Raw genomic sequence first — 16,113 nt, 5'->3', positions numbered from 1 at the left:
GGCAATAATTTCAAACTCAAACAATCGCAACAGCAGGGCGGCTGAAGTCCACCCCAAGTTCAAAATGGGATATGTTCTCTTTAAAATTTTGAGAGCGACTAAATATGACAACCATCTGATGTATGAAAATTATTCACAACCAAAAACAGACAGTCTGGAAATAGCCGGGATGACTTCATTTAGACAGAATTACCCGAATCTGTTTCTAATATACACAGTACACATAATAAATTTTTACAATATGACAAGGAAAACAAACTTAATAAAAGTTCCCGATCTTTTGTTACACAAGCATGCTATATCCATGCTATGTTTATAATAGTTTGCTCATGATATCACAGCTCGGTAACAAAGGCCCAAGCAATACAAAAACAGTTACTAGGCATGACATCAACTCACAACTACCGTAATTACATCGGTACACAAATTTCCCAAACTGTACATTTTCCAAACTGCTTCTCAATTTCAACGGCTGCCTTTAGACAATTACTTGCAGAGTTGTCTGCAGACTTTGAGTAATACCCGCCTTTCTTCTCTTTCCCAAGCGTCATTTCCCTTTAGAAAGTGCATATTTCAATTACAAGCACTATTTTTCAAATATGCCTATAAACATATGTCCAAATTAGGAGACAGTGTGGTCTAGTGGTTAGTGACAAGCAATAGGCATCAGCAACTCTGATTCTGTTCCTTTCGCTGTCCCTGCTTCGAGGCCCAGGCAATAGCTCGGGGAGGGTCGGTAGAATGGAACGGCTAAGAGCACAGATTCTTGAGCCAGAATATTTGGGCTGCAAGCCCAGCTCTGCCACTCATCAGCTGTTTGGCCCCGGGCAAGTTAACTTCTCTGCGCCCTCCATTCCTCATCTGTAAAATGGGAATAGTAACGGAATTGATCCCCAGATGGCTGCTGCATAGCTGCAGGCTGCTGGGAAGTACCATTTACTTGCTTGATATTTAATATTATCACGACTGCATTTGTGCGACTCTGTTTCCTGCTCGAAAACTTGGCCCAAATTATCCTGACCCACGGTGAACTGTGTACTTTTTCTAATGTGAGAATGAGGATTTCATCTTGGTCATGTTACCTGGATATAGTGAAGTGCAATGAAAAAAGCTTGCACAAATTAATTAAATCCATAGGTTCTGTAATACCCAATAGCTACAGAGGTGAAAGTATTATTTTGTAGAAATTGGTTTTCATCTTATTTCTCTAATGGTTTGCTTTCATGTTCTTGCAGCTAATGTTGATAAATACCTCCAACCCAATTGAAATAATCAGCATAGGGAAAAAAGATACTGCCTCGCGATTTCAGAAGCCTATTTCTCTAAGGACCAAACTTTTCGAGCCCATCCCATATGCACGACCTCTGTCTCACTGTGTTGCACGGTCAGTTGGCTTTCCAGACCGGGCAGGGCGCCAGGGGAGCGCGACTACCCCCATTGTCACTGCTGGTCCGTGGTGCTTACACCAAATGCTGTTATTCTAGGCTTCAGGAAATTTTCTAACCACTGGACAGGGTCCAATGCTGTGTGCTAATGAGTTTCAGATTGGAAGACTTCACTGTGCATGTGTCAGGAAAGTGCCACGGTTTATGGTGGGGTGGGGGCGGGGAAGAAAAGACACACAAAAAAAGAGAAGAAAAAACAGTAGTTAAAAAATGCTGGCTACTCAAATTGACAGGGAACGTGACCTCTGCACTTCATCAGAAATTCCTGCAGACTTACAAAATAAAGGAGTTTGCTTTTATCACACACTGTGAGACTCATATGGAAAAATGGAAAACACTACATCACTTGACCTTGGCGTGCCCCCTTTCAACCACAGACGAATATTGTGTACAAAAATTCTAAATCAACTTAAGATGTTAAAAAAAAAAAAGCTTTAATTTTCTGCATTAGACTTGATGATTACTATTTTGGTTCTGGAGATTTTGCTCAGAAGGTTCACAAAGGAAAAGGACTCATAATTCCAGGAAGAGCATTTTATCACTTTGGGAATAATACTGTGGTGGCCTCTGTCAGGTAGGCACGTCATGGTCTACACTTCCCTATGCTCCTGAAAAAATAATGAGCGAGTCCCACTTACCCAGCTCTGAAAGTCACCCAAGACTGAATCATGATTATTTGCTTACATTAACAGAACATTAAAACCAATTTTAAACAACTTAAGGAAACTCTAGCCATCTTTCCTTGGTGATTCACTCCTCTGGGAAGCTTCTTCTCCCTTCAAGGAAACCAACAGGCTTGATAACAAGACTTCTCATTATGCTATCATAGTCTATCAAAGAAGAATCCCTTCTTGGGAGAGTCTAGCTCACAGGGCTTCTTTTGAGTAATGAAATTACATTTCAAAAAAAAAAAAAAGTAAAAAAAAAGAAAAAAAAAGCGTTTTTTTTTTTTTTTGGCCACACTTAGTCCTGGCGACTTTAAAACTCCAACCCTTTCACATCCTCGAACTGTCACCAACATTTTTTCAGACGATGTCAATAAAATTGATTGCTTGCAGTTCTGAATTCTGCTCTGCACATGGAAACAATATAATTTGTTTTAAAGTATTTTCGATGGGGGCGGAAGGAGAAACAGAACCTCAGAGCAAGTCTATCCACAACATTGGGGTGGGGTAAGGAACAAACCAGAAGCACAGTAAATGGTCTGAATATTACGGTCTGCTGGAAACTTTGACAAAAATTCCCAATGTATAAACCCTAAAGCTCACTGTTGTGCTGACTGATATGTCTTCCTGTCAGATATGAATGATGTTTCTGGAACATTAATACGTTCATTAAATTCTAACTCCCTGTACTTAAAATATTCTGTACTTTGGCTCAGAGGCATCTTGACAGCTTTGTTGTAATCATATATGTGAGGCCCCCAGACTACACAGTTGTTGAGATGCCTCATACCTACAACCAATCTGTTGCTTTTACAAGTTTAATCTAGGTATTAAGGAGCTGATAGTGGAACCATGTCGATTCAACATCTTCAACTCAGCTGTATATCATAGAAACCACTATGGGTGGTGACAGACTCCCATGATGCCCAGCAACCATGCATACCTCTAACTCCCTAATCTGTAATACTACAAAATACGGCTCGGTTTTTTTTTTTTTTTCCTTCCTTTTTTCCGAAGCACAAGTGGACGATCAGCAAGGGTCCGACAGTGTTATTCCTAATTACCTTTTTTTTCACTCTTGATCCTGTGGCTCTCATAATTAGTTACCTGGGGCTGCAATCCAATTTGAAGTGATGACAAGAAAGTGATCCATGAAAAAGTAATAAGTTAAATCCAATTTCAGCCTTCCTCTAATTAAATGCACATGGAACTAATGACTCCAACCCTAGCATTTCAGTGATAATGGTAATTAGCGAGGTGGGAGTCGCTCTCTTTTTCAACACTGGAGGTGTAAACCACAAGGTAAAATGGTAGGAGCACTCTTAATTACATGTGTCATTTTGTCAGCAATTTACACATTTTTGACCAGTCAAGTATGTTTTTTTTTTTCCCCATCCCTCCCCACCTCCTAGCCCCAACAATGATTATAACATACCATTCCATGTTCCAACACATGGAAGCTCATAAGAGCACTTCAGACTTGAGAATGACAAATAACTTCTCTTTGCTGTTGCTCACCGCTGAGACACACACACAGACAAGGCGACAATTAGGATAATTACACAGATCTTAGACCTCTTAATTGAAATCTAGATATTTACTGTGGAATTGATATTTGTTGGTTTGGTTTTATTTTTGCTTATGATACGGAAGATATAATAATTTGCTTATTTGTGGCAAACGGGACACTCCGTAGATACTGAGGAAATGTACGTGGACAGGGAAGCTACAGTGAACTTCCTGATGGCATATTGGTTGTCTGTGGTCCTAAAAAAACCTGGCTTCCCATCGTGGGGCTGTACCTGTCCATGTGCTCTGCAGCAAGTCAGGGAACCTCTGTAAGTTACTTTTCCTCATCCACAGCACAGTTTAAGGATGGAGCCTCTACCACAGGGCAGCTATGGGAAGGGACCACATTCAGCACTAACTAAACATTAATATTCTTTGCATACAGTGATACCTGCATATGGTGACAAAGGCATGCTTACCTCTAAAATATTAGCAGTGGACTTGCATTTTTAATACTTAAATGCATGTAAATGAGGTGACCATATAATCCAATGTCCAAACTGGGATACTTTAAAAGACTGAGAATTGTTGGGGGCACTTAGGGCGGCTCAGTGGTTGAGTATCTGCCTTTATCTCAGGGTGTGTGATCCCGAGGTCCTGGGATCGAGTCCCGCCTTGGGCTCCCCACAGGGAGCCTGCTTCTCCCTCTGACTATGTCTCTGCCTCTCTGTCTCTCATGAATAAATAAATAACATCTTAAAAAAAAAAAAAAGAGAGTGAGAATTGTTAATAAACACACTTAAGGCACCAGACATAGACCAGGGATATCCTGGAAGGACTGGGACACAGGCTCATCCTATACTGCTGAAGCTGAAATAGCAAAACTGAGCTAATTCATTATATTACACCTCCATCAGAAATCTGGAGGCAAAGACAAAACATACTATTTGAGAAAAAAAAATTCTGAAAGCCAGAATATTTGACCTGGTCACAGGATGGACTTCTTAAGGTTCAGGAAACCGTTCAAATTGGATACAAAATTCTGTGGGCGTGTGCACCTTTCTGAGGTGGGGGAGGATCACAGTTTCTATCCTCCTTTTAATGGTGTGTGTAATCTGTAAGACTTCATAACCATTTTTAAAGCATCATTTCTTATTGTTTCTTATCAAGATTTATTTTTTAGGGTTTTGTGACTCTCCAAAGTCATGTGGTAACAATGACATCTTAAAAGGTGCCAAAATTTCAACACTTCCTATCAATGTAAGGTCAGGGATGCTGATTCTAGACAATGCTAACTCCAGACATTTAAGGGGGAAAAAAAAATTCCACCTCCTTCTCCTCAATTATCCACTTTACTAATTCAGTGCATAGGGATTTTTTTTTTTAAGGGTCAGTATTTCAAAACCATTCCATTTCACTATCTACCACATAAAATTGTAGTTTTCTTTAAAGGTTTCCTCTTACCAATTTATTCCTTGGTGAATAACGTGGAAATGATATGAGGTACTAAGATTATATGTGGCATTAGTGCAAAGCAAAAATGCTGCCGAAAGCACGTTTTATAGAACTACAAATAAAAATGCTAAAAAGAAAAAAAAAAAAGAAAAACCACCTGCTGGATCTTGTACTTTAACCTTCTCCTCTTTAAGCAGGAGTCCTTATTTTAATCCCAAGCTTCCAACTGGGCTACACGGCTGCCCTTCCAGTGGATTTCACTCCCCTTCCTTCCAGTGAGATGGCCTCCCGGATGAGGGGCTCCCACATGATGTAACCTTGGAAGGCGGAGGGTAGGCAGGAGGGGAAAATCTCCGATGACTGGTTTCAAGTTCAAATTCTTTATAGACAGCCTGAAACTGTGGTCAGCTTTCTGCTGTAAGCAACACACAAGGTTGACTTTCTTTCCTAACTTTCATGCTGCCAGAATACACATGTACTTTTACTTTCTTAGGAGAAAATGTGTCATTTGATTTCCTTCCAGTTTATGTACTCGTGCCAACAACTAAAATGCTTAAAGAACCAAAATGAATTACTACCCAGAAACGGTGGTCAAAGTTCCAAAATTCGATCAATAAAATTGCTCATCTACTCACAAATTAATCTTCAGCCAGTAAAGTTACACATTTTCGAGGTTATGAGCACACCTGCACCGTTAAGCATTTATTTCACTTGTTTAAGCAATCTTCAGAAGCATATAAATATTTATAAAAGCAAGCCTACTATTTTTACCCATATATAATTTTCTTTTGCTGCAGCAAAACCTTGTTAATTCTTTTACAACTCATAAGCCTCCTGAAGGCAGGGTCTGTACTCTTGACAGTTTTGTGTAGATAAGCATCAACCTGATGCCCTGTGCACTGAGGCTGATCCAGAAATACGCACCAAATCACATTGAATAAATTCAGATCATCCTGATTCTTAATTTACAATGGGACCAATTTTCAATTCTCCTTTGTATCATTCATAAAAAAAAAAATTGCAAGGCAACTCAACAGACTATGTAAGGGGCGATTTAGGTATCTAAGTAGAATGTTTTGAAGAACTTCAAAAGCAGTATCTATACCCAATTAATGCCTTCATAATATAAACCACACGTCACCCAAGAATGTGGCCAGCTCAGATTCAGTTCTATACGTGTATCTGGAGAGAGTGCTTCTCTCTCTTATTTACTCTGATCTTCCTGAAATTAGTCCAAATTGCTGATGTTTGACTACATTTTGTGATCTCTATCGAGTAACCACTTAGAGCCTCCTCTAACTTTCCATTCTCTTTTGTTTGTTATCATCAGCCTGTGAAACTGGAGAGCACTGCCAAACATAAAGCAGGGAAGTGTGAGATATGCCTAAAATATAAGTCACAGTATATTTGAGGATTTGGGTTTCTTTTTTTTTTTTTTTCCTCAAGCAATCAGCAGATCAAATTCTTCTTCCCTGTCAAGCCTTCCTCTATGCGGAAGATCTGAAATTTGCTAAAATAGGTCTCTCAGTGTGGTTATGAAGGGTACGAAGAACAGAAATGAACACTGTTAAGATTTGTTATAGGATTTCCCTTTCATTTCAGAGCCACACTGGCTGAGATGCCCCAGCGAGGACATGGGATGGCAAGATCTCTTTAAATGCGAAGGTTATTCCTTCTGTGAATCACAAGTCTGTATATGTATTTTTATAAGGAGGTAATATACCATGTGACCTAAGTTAGTAATTTCTCTGCTCTGTTTGTGGAAGGCCAGCCAACCTAATAAAGTCTGGTGAATTTGCATGACCCTACCAGGCAGCTGAAGAGACGCAGTCTATGATGCACATGACGCACACATGCACGCACACTTACACACACACACCACACACAGTCAACCAACTCTTTATTTCTCCCCCACCCCAATCAACTCTTAAAGCTGGTCTAAATTCTATGCTTGTCAACTCTCCCACGGAGGGGTAGGAAGGGACTCAAAACATCTTATTTAGCAAAACCAGCATTCAAGATGGCCCCCTCGCCCCGCACTTTTTATACAGACTGAAGTGCTCAGCAGAATGTGTTAGGTTGGTTTTGACACTGTCTTTGCCAAGAAAAATGAAGCTCTCTGTATCATACTCTTCTGGTGGCTAAAAACCTTATAACGGGCAAGAAAAAGAGCCCTCAAAAGGAAATCCCCTGAAACTTTACTTCATATATTTAGCCCTCAAGCAACTTCGTTCATCTTGGAAAAGAAGTTACCTAAAAATGCCATATGTCTTTAAAAAGCAAGTATGAGGGAATATAAGTCTAGTATAAAAAAATTACAAATGATATTCAATACTGAAGAGCAGTGCATCAGACAGATTGTGTACATGTGTACTTTTTAAAATTATCCCTAACCAAAGCTCTACTATGTGTAAGAGTCCCACCTCCCCCCAATAATATATTGTCATTTTTCCAATGCACTTGAGGTCTGATAAATTCAAGAGGACTCACAGTATTTTTAAGGCTGTTAGAGCTCCAAGAGGGAGGCAAAAAGAATGGACAGTCATTTGAATCACTGAGTGACAGGCTGGGCTAGCTCCCTGTATACATGAATAAATTAGAATTTTAATTGTGTCCCTGTCTGCAGGAGATGCCCCAGCACTTTAATATGTACCAACAATTGGCTATGTTCTGGAATCTGCAATGTGGCCTCCGCGGCTGACCTCTGAAACACAATTCCCAGTCTGACTACGGAAACTGTTCAGTTTGATCCTTTCAACTTATTTGAATCCTGACAAATAAGCTCACAGCTGAAAGGTCAACCCAGTCATATTTCATCCTCCAGAGCTGTTCTTAAGACATCTGCACAACAAAGCACTTCTTATAGCACCTGACATGGGACCTCAATGGCACTGTACCTCATTAAAAATGTCCCCAGCATTCACACACATGAAAAGGCCTATGGTCTGGTGATGATGGTTTACCAAATAACTGTTTCTGAAAGTGTTAGTCAACAACACACATTGCCATCCAACTGTTCCCATAAAGTGTTTCCTTGATGCCAAGCTTACCCTAGACAGTGACAGTTTTCCAAGTGGATGGAGAAGAACTAGGACATGTTCCCCAGCATCAGTTGGATCTTTGCAGGATAATTTGGGAACTGGCATTAGTTCGCTCTGATCTGAGAAAAGTCAATACAAGCTGGGATCTGGGTTGACCTCATGGTCAAAGTCACTGGTGCCATGTTCTACCCAACAGCTACCATTTACAAATTCTGCCCCCAAATGTCCGGTGTGAGAAACGTATCTTCCTTCTCTGTTTTGAGGATGCCCACTCTGAGCTACACAAGCAACTGACTCATATAGAACCTGCAAGTGCCCTTGCTGCTGTTGTGTCTCAGATGTGAGCATGAGCACCCTCCATCAAATTTCTTTGAAATTTCTGTTTTAATTTTCTACTCCAAATCAAAAATCCAAATTAGATTTTTCTGAACTTGCTTTTTCTACTCTGTTAACCCCTGCCCTCAAAGGGCTTGAAATTAGAAGTTGCTAAAAGCAGTCTTTTTTTTTTTTTTGATACCTTTATATAAAGATTGCCTGCCATTTTTTATTAATGATCCAGAAAGACTCTGTCAATATCCACTGAAGAACAAAGTATTATATTGATTGCTAGGTGTATTAAAAGTATAATATACTTTCTCAGTCCTCCTAACAGTTCTTGACACTACTGACACTTTATATGAATGATTCTGTGCTGTGAGGAACCTTCTTGGGGAGTGTAAGATCAGCTAAGTAGCATCCTTGGCCTCTACCTATGAGTTGCCAGTAGCACCCATGGCTCCCTGGAATAACCAAAAATTGTCTCTAGATACTGCCCTTTGTCCCTTGGGGAGTAAGATCACCTCAGTTGAAAACCACTGTACTAAAGTTATGTGTGTGGGTATCGTGTTTCTAGCCCTGTCATGAGAGAATGAGGTGACCTATCTTGAGTACCAGGAACTTCTCCTTGGTGCTACATGATGTCTAGTAAGCAACCCACACCTGAAACTACTCATCCTCCTCTTACATCAACTCACTAGGAGACCTTCCTCCCAACAACCACACTCTTGGTTGAATAGACGTTTTTTCAAAATGTCATTCTCTGCTGGTAAACTAAAAATGCAACTTTTGCAGAAGATTTTCATACGTGATTTGCAACTCCCAACACAATCCACTTCCGAAGGGCTCATCAGCTCTCCTAAAGTGTGCAATGTCAATTTTTTTCAAAAAAGAATCATCACCTGAAGGGCTGGTTGTTTGTCATTCCTCTTGGGAGATTTTAATCCACTAACTTGCTGCTGTTGTTGCTGCTGAAGGAGAAGCTGTCTTGCCACTTGAAGTGCCTGGAAGGAAAAATGGAAGAAACACGTTTGTGTGAGTACCCACATTCAGGGCTTTCTTCTCATAAAGAGTCCCAGGAAGTACACGTTAGGGTGGGAGCCCGACTTTCGCGTTTCTAGGCAAATGAAAGAGCAAACAAAACTTCCCACTAGTCTAAGCAGGAAAACTTTCCACATTTAGTTGTTTTCTTAGATGTAGTCAGTATCGTTGCCAGTTCCTTAGGCATAGCAATCCATCCAATAGATGCTTTCTTCCTACCATCAATGTGACATAACTTGGACCACGAATGACTGGGACCCTGAGAAAAGCTGGCAGAGCAGCCATGAGGGACCTGGATGAAAGACCTAAATTTAGGTGACAACAGGGGACGCGTTTTGGAGGTATCTTCTCCCTCCAGTTTTTCTTAGGGGCACAAGAGAGCTCAAGCCCAAAGTAAGACATTGACCTCTTCTGAGCCCAAATAAAAAGAGGAAGCTAAGTGGTAAAACACGCTATGGATAAAACTATGTGAGAAAGAAGTTCAAAATAGGTAAGACCTGGATGGACAATGTAAGAAGAAAAAAAAAAAAGCAGGAAATTTGGCCTCTAGGTCAACCCAAAGGGTACACTATGTACCTGTGAACAAAACTGATCATGTCTAATTACAAAATGACTCTTTTAAGCTCATCACACAGGTGGTTTTTATTGAAAAGCAGAAACTAGAGCAGTAATGGGAACTGGGGATAAAGCAAAAGGTAAATATGAGAGTCCTCCCAAGTACAGAATAGAGACTGACCAATCTTCTTTAAAAGTTCAAATGAAAAAAGAAAACAAGTATCATCAGGAAACCCTCACAAGAACATTTACTGTCAAAGACTTTAACAGAAGTAAGAGCCATATCTTTCCAAAGAGGGCAGCAGGATCAACAATAGAAGTCTGAAGTTTGCAGATAATGTGCTGGAAAATCATAGGAGAAGTTGGGCTATTTGAGTCAATTTGGCTAAAAACCAAGAATGTTCACGTGCAAGAGATGTCAAGAATGTTCATTAAATGGGGCGCCCGGGTGGCTCAGTCAGTTAAGCATCTGTCTTTGGCTCAGGTCACAATCCCAGGGATTGAGCCCTACACTGGGCTCCCTGCTCAGTAGGGAGTCTGCTTCTCCCTCTGCCCCTCCCCCTGCTCATGCTCTGTCTCTCACACACACTCTCTATCTCTGTCTCTCAAAAATAAATAATAAAAATATTTTTTTTAAAAAAAAGAATGTTCATTAAATGATGTGCATAGAGTTTAGAGACAAAACGGGATTTCTTGGGGATTACATCAATAATAATTTCTACACAGTAACTGATTATTTGTGCCCCAAAGAAGATGCACACACAGATGTGGTCAGCACAGCAAAAGGACTGATACTATAAGCCTTTGTAAATCTGCATAATGGACTTATGATGGTAGTGTGTTCCTCAAAGGGAAACAAAGACTTCATTTGTATCAGAAAATAATGTGAAAAAAAAAAAAAGAAAATAATGTGAATAGTTCCAAAAAATGTTAGAATGAAACCATGGAATGAGGGAAAGAAAGGTAGGATGTCCTGAAGGGCCTCCTGCATTGAACTCAGGGGGAGAGGGAAAAGAGAGTGGTCAAGAAGATGATTGTTCATGAACAGACACCTCAAAATGTTGAATCAGCAAGAGTAGTACTTCTAAAAGGACGATTTCACTAAACTGAGCTCATAACTGTACTACTGTAACAAAGAGTATTTTTAAGACATTTTGTAAGGTTGAGTGGTGCCTTTGTGTCTAAAAGGCGCAAAGGGAGGCAATGAAACAGATGCACAGATAACTGGGTGACAAAGAAAAGATCTTGGGAAAGATGGAACCTTCCTGTCCCACCTCCCTACTACACCCCACCCCCTTGTCCCAGGGAGGCCCTTCTGCCTACTGAACTCACCGCCACCAACCCTTCAGATGTAATGTACAGGCTATTTCGTCTGTGCAGGGAGAGACATGTTTGAGAAAGCCTGCCTGGAAGAGCCTCCAGAAGAGAGGCTGTCTGAGAGGGGCATCTGGAAGCCAAGACGCCTGGGAGAGTTGCCCGAGACTCCAGCCTGCTGTCTCTGAGGAGGATTCACCATCACTGGACTCCGGGTTTCCTTGTCTCCTTGGAGACGCTCAGTACATGCGTAGGTGTAAAAGTGGGCAGAGTGAGGATTTCATTTATATCATATAAGAAAAATAGTCCCCTTTGCAAGGTGCTTGCAGGAGCAAAAGCCTCTCCTCCTACTATATATGTTCTCTTAACTATTCCACATGAGGGTTTTACAGCTTTTTAATGTAGGAAAGGGAACTGCTACATATTTTAAGTGCTTGCTTCAGAGTTCCCAGAGTAATGAACAGATCAGCAAAGGAGGGTCTGGCTGCTAGCTGGAAAGGCAGGTAGAGGAACTGCAGGTAACATGCAAACAGGTGCAGAGAAAGACATGGGGAAGAGGAGAAAGGCTAGGTACGTTTGATACTAAAACAGAGCAAGCAAAGCAAAGCAAAATGACGCAAACGCCATAGTCACAAATCTTTCTTAAAATTATTTGCCATGTTTCACCAAGTACTTGGAGATCAGGTATTTATTTTTATTTATTTTTTAAAGATTTTATTTATCGATTCATGAGAGACGCAGAGAGGGAGAAACAGGCTCCCTGCGGGGAGCCTGATATGGGACTTGATCCCAGGATCCTCGGATCACACCCTGAGCCAAAGGCAGACGCTCAACCACTGAGCCACCCAGGTGCCCCAGGTATTGTTTTTAAATAACCAAGTCTCAGAGAATCTGTATAAGTCAATTCCTCATTTTGTGTCTTAAAACACACACACACACACACACACATGCGCGCGTGTGCACACACACACACACACACCATACAAAACTACTCTTATGCTCTCAGAAGTGTACTTGAGCAAAAGTAAGTAGAGGACTCAAACCTAAGTTTTCAACGAATGTTTACTGAGCTGGCTCTACACATTTCAAAGTTGGCTAGTGAAATCCTTGCTATTATTTTTCTGGTTTTAAGAAAAGTCATTTAGGTGTAAAACAGCTTTTTTTTTAGACCCAATGTGGATCACACATAAACTTAAGTAATCACGTAATGAACTCCAGCTACCTTACAGCATTTCATACGGCGCCCTGCTCAAGAAGAAAATCAAAGTTGGCAGCACAGGGTAGAAAAGGCCTAGGAACTTGTAGGAACATAAGTGATAGTTCAGTCAAACCACTAAAGAGAGAAGAATACAAGATGAAGATATGTACAAATTGGCTTCCAAATTTTATTCCCAAAATGGCTGCAAACAGGCAAAATAACTTCAAATATCTGGAATGGAGATAAATTATTCACCCTGATCTGAATTGTTATGGATTGCTCTACAGTAATTCCCTGGCCTTATCATGATTATGGGAACAAAGTTGTAGTAAAGTATTAAACCTATCCTCCCCCACCCCCAAATCAACCGAGGTCTCAACAAGCGTATTAAAAGACAATTCATTAGAACTTATGAAGTGCTGTGAAGTCAACCACCAAAGGGCATTTGCTTTTCTGATTTCCACTGTATATAAATCACTGTAATCTAGATTTTAAACGGTCATAAAAAGAAGAGTAATAAATCCTTAGGGTACAGAACTACACAATTGAGCATTATCATTATAATATGAGCTATATTACATAATTTATAAATACGAATCTCTGGTATTACCACTTGTAGAAAGTTGAAAATGTTTATTGTAATGTTCATTGTTGGTCAGTGGAAAATTTGGAATGACTGATGGGATCCTCTTTGGACACTGGACCAGAGACCACTAGTTTCCCATATATGTTTACTTGATAGCCAGCCTCAGAGATATGTTCCAAGAGTGAGGACATATTTTTTTTTAAATATTTTATTTAAATTCAATTTGCCAACATATAACACTCAGTGCTCATCTCATCATGTGCCCTCCTTAATGCCCATCAGTGAATTACCCTATCCCCCGACCTAGACTTTTCTTATTTTTTTTTAAATTTTTTTAATTTATTATTTATGATGGTCACACAGAGAGAGAGAGGGGCAGAGACGTAGGCAGAGGGAGAGGCAGGCTCCATGCACCGGGAGCCCGATGTGGGATTCGATCTCGGGTCTCCAGGATCGCGCCCTGGGCCAAAGGCAAGCGCTAAACTGCTGCGCCACCCAGGGATCCCTTCTTATTTTTATAACCATATTTCAATCATATATGGAGACAGTTACAACATCCTGTTTGAAGATAAATGAGATCCTTTGGCTACAGAATAAAAAGATGCATGTATATGTGTTTGTGTGTGTATGAGGGAGAAGCAGAGAGGGTTATAATGTGAGGAGGGGGGAGGAAAAGAAGGAGAAAGGATATGAACAAATGAAAGAATTTATCTTTTAAGAAGCAAGGATCAACTCTGATTCAAGTTCCAGACCAACTGCTAATGTAAATAACTTAAAAGGTCCCATCCCATCTCTGGAGACCTTTTACTATTGATGGTGGTTCCTGGGCAGGGTTGAGTCAACACTTCCTTCATAACAGATGTGACAATTGCCTGGCACTGGACAATGTGATGCTATATGGAGTGCTAGGCTCAAGTTACAAGAAAGACATGGTTTGAAGATGTCATAGAGAGGGGCTGTCTGATAAAACCAGGTACACTTAAAGCCTAGGTGCACACACTCGCATCTATTTTCATTCAACAAACTAAAATAAATGGCCAAGTGAGCTAAAAGAGAAAAGGGATAGAAGGCATGCATGTACTGTCTTCATCTATGGACTGGCTAGCCTCCCTCTCTGCCCTGGCTACCACCTATGCCTCGATCTGCACAAGGGGTCTTAGATGCCTTAGGATCAATGCTCCAGGGGCCACTACCAGCTTTGATTACTCAGAGTCAGGGAGTGGGTACTTGGTTATTAGTGCGGCAGGCCATGCTTTCATGCTAACCGGGGCCTGGGCACTTTGTACACACCTTCAATTCTACCGGATGAAAATTATGTCATTCTCTTGAGGGCCTTCACCTTCTTAGTAAATACTACCTGTTATTTACAAATTATGCTTCGCATAAGCATGTTTACAACTTTCAAGCTTTTTATGTCTAAAGTTCAGAGCAGGTGCTTACACTTTAGGGGTTAGGTATCCCCATGTTTAGCATGTTTATCAAAGTAGCCAATGTTCAAAAACATGTTTACCATATTTTAAGAAACACCAATAAGTTTATATAAAATATGATTTGAATAGGCATCACATATACATAAAGTAAACTGGCAGAAGGAGAAAACCTGGGGCGCCTGGGTGGCTGAGTTGGTTAAGTGTCTGCCTTCAGCTCAGGTCATGATCTTAGGGTCCTAGGATCCAGCCTGCATGGGGCTCCCTGCTCAGCGGGGATTCTGCTTCTCCCTCTCCACCTGCCCCTCCCCCTACTTGTGTGTTCTTTCTCTCCCAAATAAATAAAATCTTAAATTAAAAAAAAAAGAAAGAGAGAAAATCTTCATACAAGTTCTTATACAACACCTGGTGATGAGGCCTGGGATAATAATACTTGGAGGTCCTTAAAAAATATAACTAACCACCATGTTTTAGATCTGGGTCAGCAATCTGTAGCCCATGGGCCAAACCCTTCTGATAAGCTGTTACTGTTCAGCCCATGAGATGAGAATGGTTTTTACTTATTTAAATAGTTGGGGAAATAATAAAAGAAGAATATTTTGGGACATGTGAAAATCATATGGAATTCAATTTTCAGTATCTACACATAAAGTTTTATTGGAATATAGTCATGTTTGTTTAATTACATACTGTCTATGGTTGCTTTTACATCAAAAAGCAGAGTTAAGTATTTTCAACACAGACTGTATGGTCCACAAAGCTTAAAATATTTCCTATTTGGCCCTGGACAGGAGAAGTTTGCCAACCCATGCCTTGGGTTGCTATCTGTCTTCTGAGATTCCCCGAAGATTCCACTGGACACAATTTTATAAAAACCAAAGCTTGCAATCAGTTGCCCAAAATAAGTTTAAAAGTTAGCTAACATGCAGGGACATTACTAATTCACTGTTCTTAAAGCTCAAAGTCGTATTTGATTTCCCAAAAAGAACTGGGACGTGAAAAAAAAAAAAAACACATCCGTGTGCTCCTCTTTCTGAAACTATTTAAAACGAGTTGCAAACTTCGAATATGTGTTTCTTCTCACAGATAATTTACACCAGTTCAGAGTGACTCTCCTCAATTGGGTGTGAGGTCCCGAACACCATCAGAATGAAGACAGCATGTGCTATTGGCCAGTGGAGAAAAGTCGGTTATTTCCTGTCTGCCCTGACAAGTTGTCCCACTTCCAGCTTCAAAGGCTGCTCTGAGTCAGCCACCCTTCCTCTAATTTCTTTTCCTAGACTCTCCCCACCCCTCAAGATCAAACCTGTTTCTCAGATAATTTCCCAGGCTAATCAACAGTCACTGTGCGCATGGGGGTGGGGGGAAAAGCTAGCAATAAAATGCAGCATGGGAAGCTTAGTAGGAAAGAAGTCATGTTCTTTGCTTTATTTCTCAACCTCTACATGTGCCTCAAGTACCTCTAGAGAGCTTCTCTTCCTCCATAAAATAATCTGCTATCTTGATGCAACCCAGCAACTAACTACCATCTTAACTAGAGTGCTCATCATTTAACACAATCT

At 40.5% G+C, this 16,113-nt stretch overlaps 1 protein-coding gene across 21 annotated transcripts in view; it reads right to left on the bottom strand.

Moving 5' to 3' along the window:
- The window catches only part of FOXP1 (forkhead box P1), a 581,289-nt gene that overhangs the window by 141,259 nt on the left and 423,917 nt on the right, over window positions 1-16,113 (bottom strand). For all 21 annotated transcript variants that reach the window (XM_025984809.2, XM_025984867.2, XM_025984848.2 and 18 more), the window contains one exon: window positions 9,333-9,434. In XM_025984809.2, the coding sequence (XP_025840594.1) occupies window positions 9,333-9,434 (102 nt within the window). The remainder of the gene's footprint in view (window positions 1-9,332; window positions 9,435-16,113) is intronic.

Source organism: Vulpes vulpes, chromosome 9 (assembly GCF_048418805.1).
Source record: "Vulpes vulpes isolate BD-2025 chromosome 9, VulVul3, whole genome shotgun sequence".
NCBI classification, from domain to species: domain Eukaryota; kingdom Metazoa; phylum Chordata; class Mammalia; order Carnivora; family Canidae; genus Vulpes; species Vulpes vulpes.
The sequence above is the reverse complement of the archived record's forward strand: the minus strand, read 5'-3'. Positions and strand labels throughout refer to the sequence as shown.